At 43.0% G+C, this 23,975-nt stretch overlaps 1 protein-coding gene across 4 annotated transcripts; it reads right to left on the bottom strand.

The window, feature by feature from the left end:
• Window positions 1–6,715: 6,715 nt before the first annotated feature.
• On the bottom strand, window positions 6,716–20,831 carry LOC142450305 (C-type lectin domain family 2 member F-like). 4 transcript variants are annotated; one of them, XM_075552076.1, is made up of 7 exons: window positions 20,552–20,831; window positions 17,302–17,371; window positions 15,539–15,655; window positions 14,420–14,533; window positions 12,013–12,191; window positions 11,226–11,332; window positions 6,716–9,252 (listed from the first exon to the last, which is right to left on the bottom strand). In XM_075552076.1, exons 2-7 carry the CDS (start codon window positions 17,348–17,350, stop codon window positions 9,138–9,140), a joined length of 681 nt encoding a protein of 226 aa, XP_075408191.1. In that variant the 5' UTR covers window positions 17,351–17,371; window positions 20,552–20,831; the 3' UTR covers window positions 6,716–9,137. The 4 variants fall into 4 exon arrangements, with proteins under 4 accessions (XP_075408191.1, XP_075408192.1, XP_075408189.1 ...); XM_075552077.1 differs by having other exon boundaries at window positions 20,547–20,831; XM_075552074.1 differs by having other exon boundaries at window positions 17,302–17,494; window positions 20,552–20,830.
• Between the last annotated feature and the right edge of the window lie 3,144 nt (window positions 20,832–23,975).

Genomic DNA, 23,975 nt, shown 5'->3' on the forward strand with positions numbered 1-23,975 from the left:
TAATTTCACATGATTGACCTTATGGTTAGCAGCCCAGCCTGTAACCCATTACACCACCTCAATCTATTTTGAGAAATTAAAGAGCAGTTTAAGCATGGAAGCATCTAGGGTAAGATCACCAAGAATACTAGAGATAAAAGTTGAAAAGACACTGGGGCCATCCCCTAGACAGAATGGAGGGGAAGAGAGCTTTCCAATCCAGAGACTGGAATTCCAAATTCTAGTATCCCAAACTCTGACAAGGCAGGAACCCTTGTGAGAACAGGGTCATTAGAGGATGCCAGGGCCATGCGGTGTTGCGTTCTGTTGTACATAAGGTCACTATGGGTCCAAACAACACAGCAACACCTACCACCACCAAAACGCAAACTGGGATACAGTGCACTGGTGGAGACAAAATCATCAAAGACAAAGGAGGTGCATAAGCTAATGTGGATAAACTGATGGTGCCTGAGTATCAGAAGATATAACATCTGGGGTCTTAAAAGCTTGAGAATAAACAAACAGCCATCGAGCTCAGAAGCAACAAAGACCACATTGAAGAAGCACACGAGCCTGTGTGTTCAGGAGGTGCTGATAGGATCAGTATGAAGCATCAAAGAACAAAAAATCATAACATTGTAAATGAAGGGTAGTGCAGAGTGGAGACCCAAAGCCCATCTGTAGGCAACTGGACATCCCCTTACGGAAGTGTTAGAAGGGTCGAGGAGAGGAGATGAGCCAGTCAGGGTGCAGTGTCCCGGCCAGCGGGCCATCAACAACGTGGACCTAAAAGAGGGACTGGGAATGAAGATGGGCAAGGGCACGGAGAGATGGAGGCAAGACAGGAATCTGATCAAGCCTCGTTTATTGAGTTGAGAGCAGAGGTTTAAATAGCCAGCGAGGGGCTGGCACCATTATGTCACATGTAAAATAAGGTACAGCTGAGGTAGCCAATAGTCGTGCATCTCCAAACGAGGAAGGAATGGCGGGCAACTGATCAAACAGGTAAGTATGCTAATGAAGCATTCCTGGTGAGCCTGGGGGGAGATGCCATCAGACATGTATTGACCAATGAGCACCGCAGCTGCTAGTGAAAGAGCACCAATCCTAGCAAGGGTCAAGGCAACCACCCTCTGGCGGGAATTGAGACAAAGGGCAGTTTGTATAGCAGGAAACTGAGAATAAATTCATGGCTAAAATCCAGGGTAGGAAGACATGCAGTTCCCTACAGTGCAATATACCACCAAGGAAACATGCAACTTTCCTCTAGTTCTGTAATGCTTCCTCTGTCCCCACTATCATGATCCCAATTCTAACTTACAAATCCGGCTAGACGCGAGGATGTACACTGGTACAGATCAGAGCTGGAAACACAGGGAATCCAGGACAGACAAACCCCTCAGGACCAATAATGAGAGTAGTGATACCAGGAGGCAAGGGGAAGTTGGTATCGAAAGGGGGAACCGATCACAATGATCTACATATAAGCCCTCCCTGGCGAACGGACAACAGAAAAGTGGTTGAAGAGAGACATCGGACAGGGTAAGATATGAAATAATAATAATAATTTATAAATTACCAAGAGTTTCTGCAGGAAGGAGGGTGGAGGGGAGCTGGGAAATGTTGAGCTGACACCAAGGGCTCAAATAGAAAGCAAATGTTTTGAGAATGATGATGGCAACCAATGTACAAATGTCCTTGACACAATGGATGGATGGATGGATTGTGATAAGAGTTGTATGAGCCCCCAATAAAATGATTTTTTTTAAGTTAAAAACTACATGTTGTGAGATGTGTGCGAGAGAGAGAAAGTGCACTGGTAGAGCTGGGGGCTACACTGTGGGCTATTAACTAGCTGCAGGGAGGCGGAGCAATGAGGTCTGATCCCACATCGGTTCCAGAGGAGGAAAGTCAAAGGAGCCTTTCCACTCTATTCTCTAGGTCCCTCTGAGCTGCCACGGACTTGGAGCTGTGGGTTTGGATTTGGAAACCGGAAGAAAACAAGTTTCTGTTTGTTAAAGTCACCCACTTGTGGCTTTCTGTTACAGTAGCAATCAATACACACACCTCTGGGCATCGGGCTAAAAGAACACAAGCTTTCCTGAAAGTGGTTGACCACATGTTAAGAATCTTAAAGTGTTTCCTATTTATAAAGTTAGAGATGAATCAATAGGGGCATATATCCATTTACCCCTTCCTGTGCTTTAAGAACACCAGCAAGATGACATTGTTAGGATTAAAGTGATACTCACGAGTCAGCCATCCTTAAGTATTGGGGTCTAGATGACAGATTCTGGACTGTCCTTTGGGGTATGATAATGGTTTTAATTGTGGACAAATGCATTCCTGAGTGCCTCTTCCTAGGGAAATGACAGGCTTATCTTTTCTGCTTTCTTGAACTGAGACATGGACTAGGACTGTTTCAGTGAATGGAGTATATTTGGGGTGTTATTGGTGGACATTTTCAGAAAAACTGTGACTTGTCACACTACTTTAATCCCAACAGTAACATATTGGAAGTTCCTAATGTTATCTTCTCTTGCACATCTTTCTGTAGTGAGTGCAAAGCAAAGGGGAACCTTCAGCAAGTTAAATATTTAATTTGGAAAAATCCTACTTTCTTCCTTTAGCAAATATCTAAATGGAATTGAGGGTACAGAATATGTGACAACTGTGATCTTGGGCTATAGTGAAGATATAGTATAATAAACTTGATTTGCATTGCAGTAATCTACTAGAGGACACAGATTTGTATCTTCTAAAACAATCTCAGTGGATCAAACATTGAGATTAGGATGAAAGGGATTGTGTAGCCTTCTTGTTAGCTCTCTCTCTCTCACTCTCTCTTTCTGTCTCTGTCTCTTTTTCTCTTTCACTGTGTGAGTGTTTTGGTATGTGTGGTGTTATGTGTGTCAGTGTGTGTATCACACTGAGCAAAAAGAAGTTTCTATATTGTGAAGAACCCTGTGGAGCATCTGATGTAGCAAAGAATTGATGTCTCTGGCCTCCAAAGATTGCCAGCTGCCCAGTGAATAAATTTGACAGTCAAACTAATCCCAGTCAAGGATTGCAATCACTGCAATTGACCTTGACCAGGCTGTAGATTAGCCTTGTAAGAGATGCTGGGATGGAGGCACTCAATGTCCACCTGATCTGTAGAAACTGAGATGACAATAGTTCTTCTAAACTGCCGTTTAGGGATAATCTCTTATACAACCACAGACTACACATGCAGGTGTGCTACGACATCAATACCTGCACAAGTGGGGATGATTGGGGAACTACCCAGTGCATCAAAGCTGGAAGGAATTTGAATAGTGTGTGTGAGACTATTCCAGACAGGGTTTGTAAGGAAATGAAGAGCATGGAACTAGAAACTGGAAGGACAGAGGTCCTTGTCATGTACAGTAGAAGGATGGGCGTGTTGGGTCTGACAGGGAAGAGTGCTCCCCCTGGCCATGCTTAGGCAATGGTGCTCCTGACCGCCTCCTCTGGCTTGTAGAGTGGGACTTGCCTGATGTTGACAATGAGATTCTCCTCAATCCAGGGAAGATAAGAGTCTGTTTGGCCTGCTAAGGAAACCTGGTTGCATAGGGGCTAAAAGTTGAGTTATGATTTTCAACAACTACTCCGCATGAGAAAGCCAGGTATTTTTACTTCAGTAAACACTTCCAGTTTCAGAAACTCCAGTGGGCAAATCCAACATTAACCCATATATCCACATCAATCCACAAAGTCCTCCTCCATCTCACAAAACACACACAATGGTGCCGACTGCAGGCGGAGAGCTGAATCAGTGAGGGTGTAAACATCTCAGCACTGGTAGGGGTCTCCACACCGCTGCTCTAGCATGCAGGGCTCCATCAGGGTAGGTCCATGCGGCTTCTCCTCAGGGATGTCTTACAGGAAGTGAGCCTTGCAAGCTGAAGCAAGGAACTGGCTAAGGCAGCTGCACCCTCGTCCAACCATCAGAAAGCAAGAGAGCACAGAATTAGAAAATGCGTCTAACTGAGCCATTTAGTCCCCGCCCTTCAAATACGCCAACGTGTGTGTAAAGACCGGGTTCGCACAATAAACCAGAACGACCTCACGTGTTCTGACTCTTGGTTCTGCTGCTGCCCCTCTGATGGGATAGTTGTCACCAGGAACTACACTGCACAGGGATCCAGTTCTTGCTGTTAATGAAATCTCTCCTTCTACATTTCAGATGGCTCATTTGATACACAGTAGGGTGCCACTCCAAGGAATTACTGACAGAAAAATCCTACCAATAGCTTCTCCTACCTTTCTGCCAGACCAGTGCAGCAAAAGGTTATTTGCTGGCTTTTATAGACTTTGGCTGGAAGAGCCACATCAGAAAATTCACTGCCTGTGCAATACATATATTGTAAGCATGTCCTATTGGCTTGCTTGTTCATATTTGGGATGCACCGACATCCCTAAATAATTGACACAAGAAAGTGACAACTGACATAACAATATACATTGAGTTTACGAAGGACCCCTATTCCTGTCAAACATATCCCTTCTATGGAGATAGACTGTGGGGAGCTCACGTACTTGAAGTTCCAGTTTTATCACGCTTTAGTATGTATGTGTGTGTGTGTGTGTGTGTGCATGTGTGCTTGTGTTTGTTATTGTTTGAAGTGAACTTGTTTATCTGTGTGTGCGTGTGTTTGTTATAGTTTGAAGTGAACGTGTTTATCTGTGTGTGCGTGTGTTTGTTAGCGTTTGAAGTGAACTTGTTTATCACAAGACTCAAGTCCATTTCCGTTTCACTTCTTCCTTTTCTTCTTTAAGCCACTCAGAGCAATGTTGAGGTTTGGGGCTATGGAATCAGGAGGGGATGTCATGCTTTCATAGGGGAAAATACCCCCTATACCCTTTATCTTTTCAAATTGCATTACCAGATTATTTCTCCAAGATGCAGTCTCTGAATGCAAGGGCTCTTTGTAAAATATTCAATGAAACCTCCACAGATATAATTCCACTGGAGGAACAGCTCTGTACAATGTTTAGAACGGAGACAGGGAAATAGAAATTGGAACTGAGCAATGCTTGAAAATCTTGTGGGAGAAGTTCTAGAATTTAGACCAACAATCACATCAAACTCACTGCCGTCTTCTTTCATTTTAATTTATAGCAAGCTTGTAGGAGGGAAACCTGTGGGTTTCCTAGACCGGCTCTGTCTCAATGTTACTCAAATTTGGGGATCAATATGGCTACACTGACTTAAGAGGCAAAAGCGCTTAATCACTTATTCATGAACTGGAAACCAACAAGTGTCACATCATGCCCTAAGTGTCTGCTTGAAGAACCTCTGGGAAATTAGGGAGCATATAAATGAGTCTCCAGCTCTTGTACAACAGATTTACCTAATGCAACACATCTTTTGATCTCCATCGTTAGACGGGGCCCTGTTCAATAATGCATCACCCTGCAATGACAATTGGTGGAGTAGCCAGCCTATGGAAGGAAGAGACTAGCACATGCTAGAAACAGACAGATGTTCCTGAAGACAGATGTTCCTGTAGACAGATGTTCCTGTAGACAGGTGTTCCTGTAGACAGGTGTTCCTATAGACAGATGTTCCTGTTGACAGAATATAATCAGCATGGCACCACAAGCCAAGGTATAGGAAGTTAAGTGAAAGAGAGATGAGATTGAGAAGATATAAATGTGTCAGATTCTGTTGAACCTTACAGGAAGTGAAAGAAATTTCCAGATATTTTTCTCAAACTGCTTTGTGGACATATTGGATGTTACATATGCTTAACATGTTCAGCTACCAACCAAAAGGTTGATGACTAGAAGAAATTTAATGAAACAAAAATTCACAGTTCTTTGGCGACATGGGTTTTCGTGATTCAGAGTTGAATCAATCTATGTGGTTCCAGGTAAGCAGAGGAAAGATGAATCTGGTTTATGTTTTAGAATGATAGCCCCAGATCTGAGCTGGAGATGGTTCATAGAAAGGCAAGGGGGAACTGTGGACCTCTGGACAGTGGATGAAAAGAGAACACGGGCAAGGATAAAATTCGAAGGCATTTTATACTCCATTGATTCAATTGTTGCTGTTGCCATTAGGGTTCACCCAGTCAGGTCCGACTTACGTGACCATATGTATAATCAAATGAAACATTAGCGGGTCCGCAACCATCCTCACAATTGTTCTTATGTGAGCCCATGGCTGCAGTCATCATGTCAGTCAATCTTGTTGAGGGGCTGGCGTTTTTCCCGGTCCTTCTCCAAGGATTGTTCTCTCATGACAACACGTCCAAACTGATGACTCATCCTTGCCTCTAGGGAGCATTCTGGCTGAACATCTTTCAATATTGAAAGTATTTTCAATATTCTTCGCCAGCACCGCAATGCAAATGCATCGATTCTTCTTTGGTCTTCCATATTTAATGGGCAACTTTCTATAGCTGTGGGTTTGGTTTTTTCAGTTAAGAATCAGCACAATGGCAAGAGATTTCCAAGTGTGATCTCACTTGAATCTTTCACTAGCTAGTGAAACTGCTACTATGGTACCCATTTTCATGTTAAGGAAACCCATAAAGTGGCTATGTAACATGTCTGTATTGTAAGTGAGAAGTAATGGAGTCCACGTTTTCTGTATATGCTCAGGAAATTAGTTGGTAAAGAATAATAAGCCATTCAGGGTCACAATTGGACTCAACTTTTATTTAGGAATCATCAAAAAACAAAATTTATCAACATATTTGTTATCTTTCCACTTTCTGCAGGAATTTAGGTTTACTGGTAACAATGTTCACAGAAACTAAGCAAGCAGGGCAAAGTACTTTCCAAAAAATTATTTGAAGACACATCACATGTAAGACACTATGGTAAGCTCTGCTGATACAGACATGGTTTCTGCCTGTTAGCAAACGTAACATACAATGAATGCTAAGGTGAAAACATCAAGAGTATTAGTTAAATAAGTTTGCTCTTTACTGAAAAGAATTTTCATTATTAAATATATTCATACATGATTAATAGCATAGCTTCAATGATATATATGAAAAAATGCCAGAGTAACCAGAAGATATTGAGAACTCAGAAAAAGTCTGAGAAAAGAATTCCATGAAGGGAGGCGATGCATTGTATACTGCTATTTCATCCCTTTGGGGAATCATTAGTGTAGTGTACCTGATACTCTACATTTAAAAATGATTTTATTTTTAAAATTTTAATAGTATTTTTAGTATTAAGTGTCTAAATAATTCAGAGAGTTAACTGTCTTTCATTTATCCTGGAGTAAACAACAAGATTCTAAACTGAATGCCAGGCAAAAGAGAGAATGGTATTTGCTCCTTCCGTGACACTGCTCATTAATAATTCATGGCAATGCCACACAGAACTTGCAGACAGTTCTCACTCAATTGAGGGGGGTGTGGTGGCGGGGGAGGGGTTATTAGGAAGTTAACAGGCCATAACAACCAGGATCAGAAGATATTAGGGGTAGTCACTGGTCCACAGTAAGAACTCTCCTCAGCCAACAAACAAATCTCTCTCTCTAGTGCTCAGCCTCTCAAGCCTCTGGACTTCTCTCTTACTGCTTCAAAGATGGTTCATCCGCATAGCTCGGGGAACGGTGCAGGTGTGGGGGGGGGCATGTTCTGTGGTCACAACTAAAATTGACCAATCCCATCTATTAGTGTCACACATACCCTGTTGCAACGTCCCACACAATCACTTGGTAGAAGTTATAGAGACAAGGGTCAAAAGAACTTTTCATTAAAAACTTTTACTCCACCATAGTATTTGTCCGCAGGTGATGAATTCGTGTTTTAATCATACAGTCCTCACTTGACTATTCTGATATGCATGTGTTCTGCTTGTGACCTGACAACAGGCGGCCTCAAATTTCAGTGACCAGAGCAGAGAGACAACACCGTCATTTGAATGATTTCATGAGTGCACACTTCCCTGCTAGCTCTTCAGCCCACATAGAAACAACAGGTGCTCATCATAACAAGAGACAAAGACATCCCTTCTTTCAAAGTCTGGTTTCAGGTCATGCACAGACAGCAAAGCAGGTGGTTGGACTGACTCCTTGGCTCCTATTTACTCCAGATGAATACCGCAAAGAAGGGATTGTGCCCCACCCCACTAAGTGGCAAATTTGACCGAGAAATGAAAATGCTAATGCTAACAGTGAAATGGGAATCAAACGTAACTGGAATTATAGGAAAAAATAGCTGACTGCGAGAACACTGGCATTGCTACTATTAAGAGTCATGTGGCCCTGGGGAGCCTTAGTGAGGACTCGCCATTCACCTAGAAAATAAAATGCTGGTGATGAAAAGCCTGACGGTGTGTCACAGCAAGAAATGCCGTAAATGGTTTACAGATATTTCACAGCATGAGAACCACAAGAACAAAACGTTAGGAGCTGATTCAAACAGAAAGGAATGAGGGATTTTATCTTGGTAGGGTAATAAGTTATGCTATCAAAAGGAAGGCAAGCATTTCTCAGGCTTCTCTCCAGTGCTTCCGTCTTTTAATACATATGTCAAAGAAAGAACACAAGCCGATTCTACAGGTTTCTGATGGTTTCATTTACAATGTAGTAAGTAAATACCAGTTTTATTATTTTTCAGTTTTTCTAAGAAAAATGTTTTGAATGTGTGCAGTAAAAGTTTTCAGGGTTCACCGAACAACCATAATTTTGGTCAATGACTACTAAGGTTTCGGGATGGTTTCTGGGAGCATGGTCATTTTTATGCCTCCATGTGTACAATGAAGGACTGCCAATATATGAAAATATATTTAAGTAAGTTTAATGTCTAGTTATGAAGGTGGAATATAGTGCTAATTATTTTATCCTGGGATCAAAATAAAAGTATGAGAGAAGCTTCCAAACGTTTGTGGAAATTTGGAATTTAAAGATATTGGAAGTTCTCCACAAACTTTTTGAAGCCCCCTTTTGTCAACTCATCAAAAACCTTATTTAGAACCATCCTATGCCAACACCCTTTATTATTACTGCCATATGATACTTTTGTACCCTCATTGTTAATAGAGAGTGTGAACATATTGGCAATAGTTCTGGTAAACAAAAAATGGATTAGTAGTTGTAAATGACAAATGCATCTCTCCTGTGATTTTGAAAACCACTATTTATATCATGAAGCATTGTTCCACGTCTATGGATAATCAAGGAGCTTGTTACAAATCCATTTCTTCTTGGTCTCGGACCTGGCACTACTGACACCCTTGTCATTCAAGCAGGCACACTCTCCATCCCCTTTGATGATAAACCTAAAACCAAGTGCACAGATATTGATTACACAGAGGCCGGAGATCTAAATTGACTCCACCACTAGAAATCCTCAGCAGCAGCCCTCTATTGTTTGCATGTCAATCAAAACACCGAACTGTGTCACCAATAGGACTGCTGCCCACCTTTTCCTGATTGCATGTCGCTTACATTCTCAAGGTCCCTGCTCGAATTATCACAGAATTATCATCAGAACAAGCCCAGGTGTGTTGCTGATATGGTGTGCAACTGCAGTTTGTTGTTGAACCCAAAGAGAAGGCTATCCCGTGTGGCCATCAGCCCAGGCTATTTTCGGTCATGCCCTGAATTGCTTCATAAATGTGTGAATAGTTTAAAAAATTACTTGCAAGTAAATGCCTAAAAGGTCTAAACTTTTGTTTATGGAAATTATTAGAGCTTCACCAAATATCACCTTCAATGAAATGCCTGTGGCCAGCAGGCTGGTTCCCACTCGCAGCCACTCCGTGCAACACCGCCTGTCCTGCAGCGTCCTTACCACCAGTGCTGTGTGTGAAAAGACTCTCGTGGTCACCGTGTCACGCCCTCTCACTAAGGCTCTTCCTTTTGGCTGACCCTCTACTTTATCAGGCATGACGTCCTTTCCTCGGATATTCTGAATATCCTAAAGAAATCAGCGCACTCTAAGGTTTCTTTGGGCAATCCAACTCTAGAAAGAGTTCTCCGGGTTCTCTACTGTCCTCCTTGTATGACTGGAAGTAGCAGCAGTGGGAGTGGGCTTAGTAGGCATGATGTCAGCGCAACAAAGGGCCGTGGAAATGGACAAGTCTGGCCTCCTCTGGCTTTCCTGTTGCAATGAGACAGGGATCACACATGCCTTCGCATCCATCCTTCTTCACTACTTTCACACCACGCCGCCTAACTTGCATGCTGGGTGTGATAATTCATTGCAATGGCCACACAGAACTGTAAGACAATATTCACAACTCAGGGAGTTGTTTTGGGAAGTTAATAGGTTACCACAAGTCAGGAACAACAAACATTAAGGATAGACTCATTGGTTTCCTCAGTCAGCAGTCAAATCTCGGTGGTTCTCAGTCTCTGAGCCACGTGGTAGCCAAGTCTCTGGTTCTTAGTCTCTCGGTCATGTGGTCCTTTGTCCTTTGCTTCTGTGGGCCAGCATGCCAACCTGACTGTCACTCTGTCTCAGGCCCGAAGAAGACAAGGTCCCCCATGGTATTGGCATTGTTGTTCTTCTAAGGTCCTCTGGGTTCCTCTCTTCGAAGCTGCTCCACAGATGACTCAGCTTCACAGCAAGGAAAATGGGCCAGTCTCCTCTATCCGTGTTACACACACCCTTTGTGCATAGTCCCACCCAATCATTTGGTGGGCGTTACAGGGACTGGGGTACTCTGACACACAACTTACTCGCATTGACTTATCGTTGACTATAGGAGCCCCCTGTGGGTTTCTGAGACTTTAAATGTTTATCAGAGTAGAAAGCCCATTCTTTCTCCCGTGGAGCTGCCGGTGGTTTCAACGTGCTGACCATGAGGCTCCCAGCCCCACTTATAACCACTACCCCCACCAGGGCTCCGAGAGATTTGGGTGGAAAAGCCACATTAAGAGATTTCACTCCACCACAATCAGTTGTTCAGTGGCCTACTAGGCTTTTTAAACTATTGATGTGCATCAATTGTCTTTATATTCTACATAAGTCTTTAGGAAATAAAAGTTTTCAATTAATGGATGAGGGCAAGAACTTTGTTCGAAGACTTTATCACACTAAAGGTTTAACTTTGATTAATACCATCACAATAAGTAATATTTTCCAAGAGTGACAACTAGTAAATGGAGGAGCAGACACAGGATTTATATTCCCCACCTCACATTTCAGGGGGCTTTATATGACATTATATTTATTAGCTCTTAAAGACATCTCACATACACGGTCACACATTAACACAGCATAAGGAAGACAAGTGCCAAAACGTACCAGCTATTGTGGTCAGTGCCATCTGTCCATTCCCAGTTGTCAATTGATGATTCTCTGCTGACACCAATCCAATGGTCAGACGCACCTGCGTATCTTTTCAGGAAATCCTAAGATAAAACCCAAAATGAAAATATGTGCTTCTCTTTCTCTTATCACCCTCGGGTGTCTGTCCCCTCATGTCACTCTCGGATGTCTGTCCCCTCATGTCACTCTCGGGTGTCTGTCCCCTCATGTCACTCTCGGGTGTCTGTCCCCTATATCTTCTCTTTTGGGGTGGAAGCCTGGTGTAGTTGAGAAGTAGACACACTGGAGCCAGACCAGTGTCCAATGTTCAGCACTTGCCATTTCATACATGATTCTTATTAGTTACTTAAAGGTAATCACATGGTTTAATTCACCTGGTAAAATCCCAATTTCTGTCTGTTGTTCTAGGATATTTTATTGTGTCCACTTTCACTTCCCAAGATATTCTAATTTAAATCATTCTTTATAGAACGTATTTTAATATATTCATTAGTGGAAGATGGAACATAGAACCAAAGAGCCTATCAAATGTGAATACTTGCTATGTGGATTAAATGAAGGTATTTAAATGACTCATAGGATGCCCAGCATGAAGAATATATCTCAACAAAGGTTTTCACTTATCCAAAAGTACATCCCTTATCTTAAAGTCTGACTGGATTGGATTCCTTCTTTATCATATCATTTAGCTTGATCTCTGTTAGGCCATCCTTTCAGGTGACTAACTATTCAACAGAAAACATGATCCCAAAACAATACTTACCAGTTCTTTCCAGGTTTCAAACTGAGCAAGTCTGGCTTCCACTGCGGTACAGAATGCCTGACTGAATGTCCAGTTTCTTGCATACTCAGAAAAATAATAACACTTCCCACTAAATTCAAGCCAGGTTTCTGGGCAGACAGCACACACAGGAAACCCGAAGACATGCTCTTTATCTCTCTCTAGGAGTTAGACAACCACAATAGAATACATTCAGTACATTTCATTTTCCCTTTTAACTGTTGACTGGTTTTATAGGCCATGAGCTGGAAGACATATGCTAAGCACAACAGTCTTTAAATACAGTGGTCTTCAAGATGGGAACCAATGAGCCTTACAGTTCAAGCAGCCAATAAATGCAAATGAGTTTAAGTAAATCTATTTCCACAGTATCAACTTCCTTAATATTTGTGTTAAACCAGCTTGGCTAGAGAAACAAACCAGGGACACTCATATATGTATAAGAAAGAGCTTGTGGTCGTTACATAACCTCCTGTCAACTTGAGGAGCTTAAGAGTGAAGGGGTGGAGTGTAGCCTGTCAATCAGGTGGGCATGGCTTTCTCATGAGGACCGTGGAAACGCTTCTCTTCCTCCCTGGAGTTAGAACACACTCTGCTTCACCTTCCTGCTGACAAGCTACTTCAGGCTATACTGATGGCAGCCACAGTCCTGAGATGCTTCCACCGCCATTGGATCCACAAAACTACCCACCCATCGGTCTGTGATCTTCCTGCATTCGGCATCATTGCATGTGCTGCTTAACTCTGAAGAGGAATTTATAGACTAGTAATTTATAGATTAATAGGCTAATAACGGACATATGGATTAGAACTAGACTTGGCTGGGACATTTTCTTAATATACAATTGTAATTGTATAATGTAGTTGTACATTAAGAAAACGGCCCAGCCCTTTCCAGATCTAGTCCATATGTCCGACATTAGCCCATATGGCTGATACTAGTATATAAATTCCTCTTCTGACTCAAGCAGTTCATGCAATGATGCCAAATGCAGGAACATCACAGGCCAGTGTATGGATAGTTTTGTGAATCCACTGCCGGTAGAAGCATCTCGGGACTATGGACGCCAACAGTATAGCTCAAACTAGCTTGTCAGCATTTGAAGCATCCTCCTCATGAGAAGGTCATACCCACCAGGTGTCATCCTAAAACTGACCGGATTGACTGCTAAACTCCACCCTTTCACTCTTAATACCTTCCGAGTGACATGGGCTTATGTAACCAGCCCAGCATCCTTTCCCAATGTTACGCCGTTTCTCCTTTTCCACATCCCCCCTCACAGGAAATCTCAACCTTTAACGGACACCCCCTCCAAAAAAAAAAGGCAAAACCCTTCCTTCTTCTTGATTTTATTAAGATGTATTTTGTGAGAGCTCCAGAAGCCCCCAGAGGATATTTTAATAGCAGATTAAAAATAATGTTTTTAGTACCAAAAGTGCAGTCTGGGCCTTCTTTTTCTGTTTTATGTGTCTTTCGGTTAAATATGGATTTCCATCTGGTTCAAACCGGCAATGCACATAGCTGTCAACCAAACTTCGAATATCCAATTCCACCCAGAGGCACCTTAGAAGCAAGGCCTGGCATCCTACTTCTGAAAATCAGCCACTAAAAACCCTATGGAACACAATTCCCAGACCTAGAGGGTGATCATGCATCAGAATAGACAGCAACTGGTATTCATGTGTGAAATAGCTCTATAAGCAATAATTTGGCCCTTGCTATATAATCTGAAACAAGTTATATTTCAGATCTGGGTTCATCAAAAGAACGGAACTTTTGTTACATAATTTCACTTTTCTTCTCTTAACATGTGCAGTCCATGGGCCAATTAATGCAGAGAGCCTATTGGCTCTCTCTGCAAAAGTTTAGTCATTTTTAAAAGCAGATAATTCTTTTGTGTATTCTCAATTAGCTAAAGAAGACACAATTTTTAAGAATAGAGAGGATATGCCTACAACCTTTCATGCCGAAGTGTCCCCTGACTATTTCTTTAATCAAATGGCAATTTGGATTAAAGCAAGCCATGGAGTCGATCCAGAGATGTAGCACCGGACCTTCCCACAAATTTCCTCCAGTCACCGCACTGCTTATATCAGTAAATGTCAACTATTCTCTTGTGTTACTAACTTCTTAATTTTTAAGAGTTAACTATGGCAAGGAGCACGCTATATTTACCATCTCCTGTTAACTGCAAACAATTTGATCCATAACTTTATTTAAGTTGACTACTGATGAATGTTTTGGTTAGAATGCACATCCATGAGAACAGAGAATTTTGTGCTTCACCTGGACAGGGCTGAGCGTATAATGGAGCTAGAAAAATATGTAGTGATAACATACATGTACACGGAGCACTGTAAATTTCAGAGCATCCGTGAGGTTACTTACCCTGAAAAAAAACAGAACGTGAAACTGCAGTTAAAGTCAGGAATACGATGATGAAGCCACACACAATTCTGGTAGTGGTTACCTTGGATGTAATACTTAGCCAGTTCATTTTACCTGAAAAATGAAAATATCATGACGGTTTAAGGGAGAAAAAACAAATTTATCATAGAACCAACAACTAAGCATAATTTACTCCAATTTTAGAAAGATCACGATGCCAGTGTCCTCTTAAAATCACCCACTATCTTCCCCTTATCCCTCTTATTCGATTTTTAAAATGCCTTCCTTTCACTTTGGGCTTCTACTCAAGGCCTCCCTTAATACAAGAATACCTTGTTCTAATAACCTGGCACTCTTTGATACTCACTTCCTAATACGATCACTGAAGGCAAAATAGGTGCCTAAGCAAATGTGGTAAAGAGCGGGGATGGGGCCCGGTTATCAAAAGATGTGGCATCTGTAGTCTTAAAGGTAAACAAGCGGCCATCTAGTAGGGAAGCAAATAAGCCCACATGGATGAAGTTCACCACCCTGTGTGATCATGAGGTGTTGACGGTATCAGGTATCAAAAGCTCCAAAACAAACAACTAAAGCATGCAAATGAGGATGGTTAGAGTGGAGTCCCAAAGCCTCTCTGTGGACAATTGGATATCCCACCACAGAAAGTTTATAAGGAAGGGGTGATTTAATCAAAGTGCAGTATAGCACCATTGAAACACGCATCATTGTCTAGTTCCTGAATGCTTCCCCGCCCACGCCCCATCCCCAACCCCCCTTACCATGACCTAGTTCTACCTTACAAATCTGGCTAACCCATGGTACAATTGTTACAGATAGGAGCTCTCAACGCATGAAATTCAGGACAGTTAACCCAACCCCTCAGGAACAGTAGTGAGAGTAGCGATATCATAAGGCATAAGGGAGGGGGCTAGTCGGGGAGGGGAAGAGGGAGAGAGGGGCACCACATTGAATGGTTAGATATACAGCCTCCCCAGCCCCCAAGAGGACGGATAACAGAAATGTGGATAGCAATTCACACTGTGCCAGGACTCCCTAAATATATATTAATAATATGTTTGTATAGAGAATAATGTAACCTTTGTGGAAAAATTTACTTACTTCTTAAGGTAACAGAAAATAAAACCCCAATGAAAGCCACAAGTACACTGAAGTGCCAGCAGGCAATAATTTTGGAAGGGAAGGTAGTGAATAACTTTACTGGATGTGTTCTTTGATCTGCAAAACACAAATGTCATCCTGAAGGTTATAGGGGAAATACACACACACACATACACACATACACACACACACACACACACTGATCATAGAATCAACAATCAAGTGCCACTGAGCCGCAACCTGCCTGCTGACAAGCTCTCTCACAAACGGTCCTGCTCCATGAGGAATGGCCATGGTCAAGGAAACACAGAGATAAGAAACCTCATTCCTTGTTATGGGAATAAGACTTTAATGAGAGGGAAATAGAACAAAACAAAAAGGAATGCTTACAAACCATATTGGAAAAGAAAAAAATTTCAAGAAATTGAAAACACCAAGAAACAAAAGCCGTTTTTAAATTTATTCATAGCTCAGTGTTATAAAATTGGAGGGAAAAGATGTTGAAGACTATGACAAGGAACAGGGAGGAATGGGAAAAGTGAAATCAAATGAGAAAGAACCACATACAAAGAACCACAAGACTGGGACAGAGGCCTGTTCTGATGCAGGTGCTTGTGCATCTCTGTATAGTATGTTTGTCTTCATATGTGTTCTAGTCCACAAGCCAAAAGGAAAAATAATAAAAATGAACTAATGCAAAAGTAAACTTTTTTTTTTTTTTTGTTAAGAGAGAAGGCTCACAGCCTTAAAAACTCTCCAGAATCTTTATCCATCGACGCAAACTCTGGTCTGAGGGTATAAAGAGAGTAAAGCCCAATTTAAATGGACAGAAATGCTTTTGTGACACATGAGCTAGTTTCAAACAAACACCAAGAAAACAAGAGGAATACACATAAAATATTAATGGTTCTCACTCTCTACAATCCAGATGATCTGGGCTTTTACTTGTTTCTCTCTTTTCACATTGTATGTCTTTTAGTTTTATAAACATACAGAAAATGTATATTCCTCCAAAATATCTGTCAGCAAATGAAGAAGTGAAGAGGCCTTCTTTACCTCGGAAGAGCTCTGGAGGTGATGTGGAAGGACCATTGCGCTGCTAACACTTCAGCTCAGTGGTTCAAACCCACCAGCCTTTTCTCAGGAGAAAACTGAGGCTGCCTGCTCCTCTGGATTTGGTATGACCTAGCCAACAGCCAGAGACCACGGGAGAAATGCTTCCCTTGTTACCACGTGAAGTGCATTTCAATTGTGGCCAACTTTGTATGTTAATGAAAGAGGGTACTATAAATATTTGGGTACTTAGCAATTGTCCATTACTTACTCTCAGCCTTGCGTTGACCTTATTTTGTCTTGCTTCTCTCCTCTCTCCTCTCTACAGGGCCCTCAACATACCCCTTGCTCAGTTGAAACAAGCATAAAAATGTAGAACATCCATCCACTCCTGTCCTCTCCTGGTAGATCATGCAAAGATATGGCCGAACACACAGAAAAGCTTTTCCTCTTGCCCTTATTTGACAAACTTGCTACCCTCGACCCTCTGGATGAATCTCAATGCTAAGACGAAGCAAAAGCTATCAGACTGAAAAGTTCCCTGCTGTGGGAGTACATTTCTGTATGACATTCTGAAAAGAAAGCAAAAGTATAAAAGGGCTGGCTTACCTACAAGTCAGTTTCTACCGCACTTTCATGGAAGAAAGATCCCCCCTCTCCCCACCACTACCCTGTTCTTTCATGCTCTCAGATTTTATAACCTGCATTACCAGATTCGAGGGAATTCTGGAAGAGTCCCGATGAAGCCTCCACAGACATCTTTCCACACAGAAGAATATTCTGGAATACAACGTAGTATTCTGGTCAGTATCTCTCTGTGAATTTTCGTTCCATCTCGCTTGTCTTGTTTATCCCTGTGAACATTGAGGACTGTGGGGATTAGATCAGCTATCCCGCATCAAGCTGGGTCCAAAATGGGGCGTGCAGATGAAAGGAAAAAAAAAGAGATATATACAAAGCATGGGATCAGGAGGACTTCAATCTGATGCACTGAAGTCTTGAGAATATTTGAAGCTTGGTTTTTATATTCTTCTTACACAAGGAAATTAGTTACAAAACAAACATCAAAGAACTTAAACATTCCTAAACTCTTATCTATGCAAATGTTACTTTTTAACTAGTCACAGTTTCTTAACCTTAGAATAATAAGAGCACTAGTTTCAAAGACAATCACAAGGATATGCAAGATTCAAGAGAGCCTCAACAGAGATCTTAAATAACTGAGTTATCTCTCAATGTTTTGAGCAGAAAAGTCACAAATAACAGTCATTTTGCAATGCTTTTGTCTGCAGAGACACAGAGGCACCAGGAATTAGTCATCCATCAGTAAACACCTTGATCAGCCCTATGCCTCCTACAGAGGACCAGCAAACTCAGAAGGGGACATGGGGTCCCAGGGTGGGGGCTAACTGGCTGAAAACCCTGAAAAGCAACCAGAGTGCCAAGAGGAGCTGGAGAGAACTGCCTTTCCCTAAAGCGGTGCGAAGAAAAGGCCAGTTTCTCGTGTCCATCTTTTCTGTGCTTCTGTCTTCTCTCATGTGGCCTCCAGCCTTTGTCTCTGTGCTCACCTCCTGGGACTCCAGTAGATCACAGGACTCCTAGCACTAGGCTGAGCAGTCACTGTACCTTCTGCCCAGACTAGACCACAGAGGGTGTGCCTGAGCCTTTACTACCTGTTTTTGTGTTTGTGTTTGCAGCTCTGTAGTGCTTTCTCTAAAATGTTCATAGTCTGTTTCCTCTCTCGCTGAACAAAGGCCTAACTAACTTCCATTTTTACCAGCCATAAAGCCAGGCCCCCCTCCCCCTCCTTGGCTTCCATTGTGTCTCTCTGATCCAAGGTCCCTGTCCACCAGTTAAAGCCACAGGCTGCGTCAGGAAACCTTCCTGTTCTGGAAAGTCCAGGACTCTCCCACAGGGCCCCTAGCTCTGACAAGGATACCTCTCAAGGTTACCGGGCCACCTCCTGACCAATGGGTGTTATCTTTCCAATTCCTGAACCGCCATTGGCCCTGCTGGACTTGGCCAAAGCCTGAGGAGACCCGGACTGGACTTCTGTCACCCTCGCCAAGCTTGGGGTATTGCTCAAGGTATTGGGTGAGTAAATTTCCGTCTTACACACAAGCTATCTTTTCTGACCTGCCTTCATTTTCTGGGCTAAGCAGTCCTTCCTCAATCTCGGTCATGGATATTGATGGCAAACCTACCTGCCCCAGGTATACTAGCCCTTTACTCATTCCTCCTTAGAATCCCTTTGTGTCTGATCCATCAGTTGGGAAGAAACATTTTAAATAAGTTAGGAGCCTCCTTACCCCTTACTTTTGGTCTCACAGCACCTCTGCTCCTTCCCCTCCTTTCACCCGACCTAGAAGAACTGGCCCTACAGATCCCGTTGCTTCCAGATGTTAACCCATCATGCAAAGCCTCCTTTCTGACAATCTCACTATTCCTAGCCCCCGTCCCTGCAATGCTCCAATCTCACCATTAAGAAAACAAAAGATACGTACTCGGCATTAACAAAGTTGTTATCCCCAGACACCCGGAAGCTCCCAACTCCTATACTCTTTTATCCCACATTCCCCCTTCCCCTATACCGTTTTCACCACCCCCCTTAACCCAGCTTGTCAACATTCCTTTGCCTTTACCTGCAGCCCCTCCTAAAACAGTTCTACAGCAGACAAAGCCCAACTCCCTAAATTCTCTCTCCCTCAAGACACACCTATCTCATTCTGCTGCTATCTGATTGAGCTTGCACCCCAACCCACCACTCAGAGTCTAAGACAAAGCTGACTTTAACAAACTCTGACATGGCATGCCTCCACTCCTGCCTCTACTGAACCCTGCCAATCCTTTTTAACTCCACACAAGCAAAAAAAAAAAAAAAAAAAAGGTATATCAGTCTGTTTCCTGGCTCAGGACCTGGGGCCCGATCTATCCCCTATAGCTTTCTGTCTAAGCAACTAGATAAGACAGCCAGCGTTGGCAACCCAGCCTCTAGGCCCTGGCAGCAGTTGGCAGCCGCTGCCCTCACCCAGAGAGCCCTCGAGTCAACCAGGAGAAAGCCTACCACACAGGTTGAAGACTCCTCTCACGCCGAGTCCTGTCCTCGCTGTCCCCAAGCCGCCTCCAGAAAGTCTATCACCTGTTTATCGAAAACCCTAACATAACTCTGCGCCAGGCTCCCTGTTTAAACCCAGCAACCCTCTTGCCTCAGCTCCTAGACTGGCTGTAACTTAGTGGTCACTCCTGCCCCAGGCAGTTGAGACACTAACACTTCCCAGACCCAGGCTCTGATCAACTGTATCCTAACCCAGATCTCACTGTTTGTTGATGGCAGTCCTGTCATAGATGCCCAGGGGCAAGGGCAGGCTGCATATGCTGTCCTCTCACTTGACCAGGTCTGGAAAGCTGCATGCCTTCCCCTAAAACGTACCTCTCTAAAAAGCAAACCCTAATAAAGCTGTTTCTGTTCTCCCTTGTCCTGTCAGTTATGTCTGTCTTCCTCCCTGTAATTCCGTTTCGCCTTGGCAGTTTTAAAGAACGGAAACCAAACAGGAAAGACTCCCACGGGTGCAAATCTCGATCTCTGACATCATGGATGGGAGGGCCTGCTTGGTGCAAAGGAAAACCAATAAGCCACCCTGCCAAAAGGGACAGCAAAGATTTTCATCACTTGTGCGTGAGCTGGAAGCAGCTAAGAGGTGTCAGCACTCCCTTCAGTGTCTATTTCAAACACCTCTGAATATTGCCAAATGTTTGCCAAAATACACAAATAGGAATCAGATTCCCAGTCCTGCCTGATTCAACTAAGCGAAATCACAAACAAAAGCGAGTAAAAACCCTAGAATTCATTTTCAGTATACTGGACATCAAACAGTGGAGGACCTGCAAACAACCTGGTGACAATCCTCACCATTGGGCCAGTTCACTGAAATGAGAGAATTTCTAGGAGGATCACCTTACTTATGGAGAAGTCACATCCTCAATGGCTCCAGGGAAGGCATCCTCATATTTCCTAAGGTGGGATGAAGTCCTCCAGGTGAGCCAGTCAGCGGATGATGAGGCAGTGGGCTTCCCTGCAGCCTCCAAAATCCTATTTAAGGCATCTTCCAGTCACTTCTGACCCATAAGGCTTGGGAAATCTTTCTGCTTCTGAAGGCAGAGATCCTCTGGCAGGCACACTGGATCCCTTTGCCTTTCAGTTTCATTTTCCTGCTTCAACCCTCTCACCCCAAAGTCCTGCCAAAAATGAGGGGAATGTGGTTGGGGTACAGTTCCTTATCACATCAGAGGATGAGGCAGGGCTCCCACGTGGCCACCCCAACCACCAGCGTCTTTTTTGCCCCTCACCACTCCATATCTGAACAGCAGCCCTTCCAGATCTGAACAGCATTCCCAGAAGTCTTGGGACTTCCAAGCAACTACCCCTTTCATGTTGATTCAGCCAGGGGCTTTTCAGAGGGCTGCGTTTGGTGGGGGTGAGGAGCTAGACCAAACACACACACACACGCAAAACAAAACATACTAATGCACCCAAGGGGAGGGTGTTCTTTATATCTCCACAGGGAAAGAGGGACGAGACTTCAACCCTGTGCTCAAAAACGTGAATGCAGTATACCGGCATTAAGCAACAAAGCAATAGAGAGGTATGAGGGGCAGGCCCCATTCCAACTATGTGGACAGTCTCCCCACATGTCCAGCCAGCCTTCCCCACTCCCAACCACCACAAAAGAATTCACTTGAGAGGGCAGCCATGAAGCTACAGCTCAGGGAGAGAGGCATGTCAGATCAGAGCACACAGGAGCAAACAAGGGGGAAGGGAGAGAGAGTGGAGCACCTCCTGGCCCACCTGCTCTGAGGACAATGTCCCTGCTAAGAGCAGCCAGTGCACACAGAGGACCATAGGGCAAGCCCCACCACAAGACACAATATCCATCAATGCCCCATAGCCCTACAGGGGACAAAACTGGAGACAGAGTAGGAATTGTGCCAGATCCGTCCCTACTACACCAAGGTGAAACACTAAGGGCGTGCAACAGAACAGCCAGGGGAACAGAGCAATGAAGTCCCCAGGGAATACCACAAGTAGACTGTGGGGCTAGGGAATTGCACCCCATCAGACTCAGACTGGAATAGAAAACACTCTTAAAGGTCACCAAACAGACCTTGAACGATTTATAGGCTTTTCTTTTCTTTTTTCTGTTTTTGGTTTTGTTGCTTTGTTTTCTTTTCTTTTGTTGCTTTGTTTTGTTCTGTCTTGTTTTTATGCATAGTATTATCTCTGCATGTCTATCTAGATAAGATAGGCGGGATACATTTTCTCCAAGAGAAAACAATGGGAGCTAAGTCTGGAGGGAGACATAGCAGAGGGGGAGGCAGGGGAAAGGATGAGGGTTTTAATCTGAATGGTGAAGTTAATCTTATTATAGTAACCAGAATGTTATAGTTAATATTGGCATTGTTTCTTTTATGATAAGGAATGTACCTTAAAATGCATGCTTGCTCTTTTTGAAGTTACTAGAAATTATAATCAATGATGTACCTTGTAATTCTCCCTAAACCTAAAGAATAGTAACTTTAATTTTACTTGCTGCTTCTGTCCATGCTTGCTTAAGTCTTAGACAAAGGATAAATGAGTTTTTCGCCTTGAAAAAAATGGACTGAAATGTGGATTTTGGACTGCAATCAAAGAATCACCCTTAGATTCCAGCATCTGGTTATAACTGAATCAAGACTCTTCTAAATAATCAAGACATTACAGTGGTTGTCATTGATTCAAATCCATAACAAAGCAAATCCATAGGAACTCATATGTGTATAAGAGAGAGTTTTATATAAAGGGCAATTATACTTTAAGAAAGCATCCCAACCCAGGTCCAAAATTAACCTATATGTTTGATACCAATTTATAAAGTCCTCTTCAGACTCACGAAACACATGCAATGCTGCTGAAAGGAGGGTGATCACAGGTCAGTGGGTAGAAAGTCTTTGGATCCAGTGGTATTGTAAGCCTCTCAGCACTGGCAGGGGCCTCTATATGGCTTCTCAGGCTTCAGAGCTCTGTTTGCATCAGGGTGGGGGGGCAAGCAGAGAGAGAGGTGTCTTCCTCCTCCAGGGAGGTAAAGCCAGATTTCCCAGAGTTCTCAGAAGAAGGCCATGCCCACACAGAGGCCTCATTGACTCTGATCTAATTGACAGACTAGGCTCCACCCTGTCACTCTGAGTCCTCTCAAGCCCCAAATTGACACCAGATTATGTGTCTACCAAAGGAACCTATAGTATATAGCATTTTTCTTCAGCAATATCAAGTCTAGTAGGAAATCAACAAATTCCACTTGCATGATCAGTAAAGAGGATGTGAAATTTTTTAAAACCATTTTATTAGGGGCTCATACAACTCTTATCACAATCTATGCATATACATACATCAATTGTATAAAGCACATCTGTACATTTTTTTGCCCTAATCATTTTCTTTTCTTTTTTTACATTTTATTGGGGGCGCATACAACTCTTATCCCAATCCACAAATGTTCATACATCAATTGTATAAAGCACATCTGTACATTCTTTGCCCCAATCATTTTCAAAGCATTTGCTCGCCACTTAAGCCCTCTGCATCAGGTCCTCTTTTTTTCCCCTCCCTCCCCGCTCCCCCCTCCCTCATGAGCCCTTGATAATCCACAGATTGTTATTTAGTCGTATCTTGACCTATCCGGAGTCTCCCTGAGGATGTGGGATTTGTTGATCCTCTTTTCTACTTGCATCATTGCAGGATACAAACACACACACAGACACACACACACCCCTCAGGTTTAGAACCTGGTAGTTCATTGACTTTCAATATTTCTAGCACAACACCTAACCAATTCATTCACAGAAGTCTACGAAACCTAGACAAAATGGATTTTATTTCATGTTGTATTCACTACCTTGTAAAAGCTCCTTGTAACAAATCACACACACTTTTAGCAAACCAGTCCAATAAATATAGTTATAATCCACCCAAATTTAGCCAAGCTACTTAGCCAGAAGTAGGGCCACCTGGTTAAGTTTTAGAGCCACCTTTGAATAAACTGTGAGCGAGGAAAGTTTGTATTAGTCCCCGCTCCCTATGGTGGGTGATTTTGATATTCTATAACCGAATCAAGAAGAATGGAGGCTTGCAACAAAGAGCCCGACTTTACATTGCAAAACGGAAGCTCAACCTGGCTCTTTCCTCATCCCCAAATGCAAAACCAGACTTTTAAAGGTAGGTGCTTTGCATCGCTAGAATCAGGCCGGTTTACACATTTCACCACTGACTGCAAACGTGTTGACATCACAAAGCCGACCTAGAGACGGAGGAAAAGGCCCGAGGCTGCCCCTGCTGAGGACTGTCAGGAAG

The sequence above is a fragment of the Tenrec ecaudatus genome, chromosome 6 (genome assembly GCF_050624435.1).
Source record: "Tenrec ecaudatus isolate mTenEca1 chromosome 6, mTenEca1.hap1, whole genome shotgun sequence".
NCBI classification, from domain to species: Eukaryota; Metazoa; Chordata; class Mammalia; order Afrosoricida; family Tenrecidae; genus Tenrec; species Tenrec ecaudatus.

Coding starts and splice junctions, on each gene's coding strand:
- LOC142450305 (XM_075552076.1), bottom strand. CDS start 17,350: ATGTCTGTGGAGGCTTCATCGGGACTCTTCCAGAATTCCCTCGAATCT. Junction 15,656..17,301: donor CCAGAATTCCCTCGAATCTG/GTAATGCAGGTT, acceptor TGTGTTTTGCAG/ATCAAAGAACACATCCAGTA. Junction 14,534..15,538: donor ATTTTCTGTTACCTTAAGAA/GTAAGTAAATTT, acceptor TTCATTTTTCAG/GTAAAATGAACTGGCTAAGT.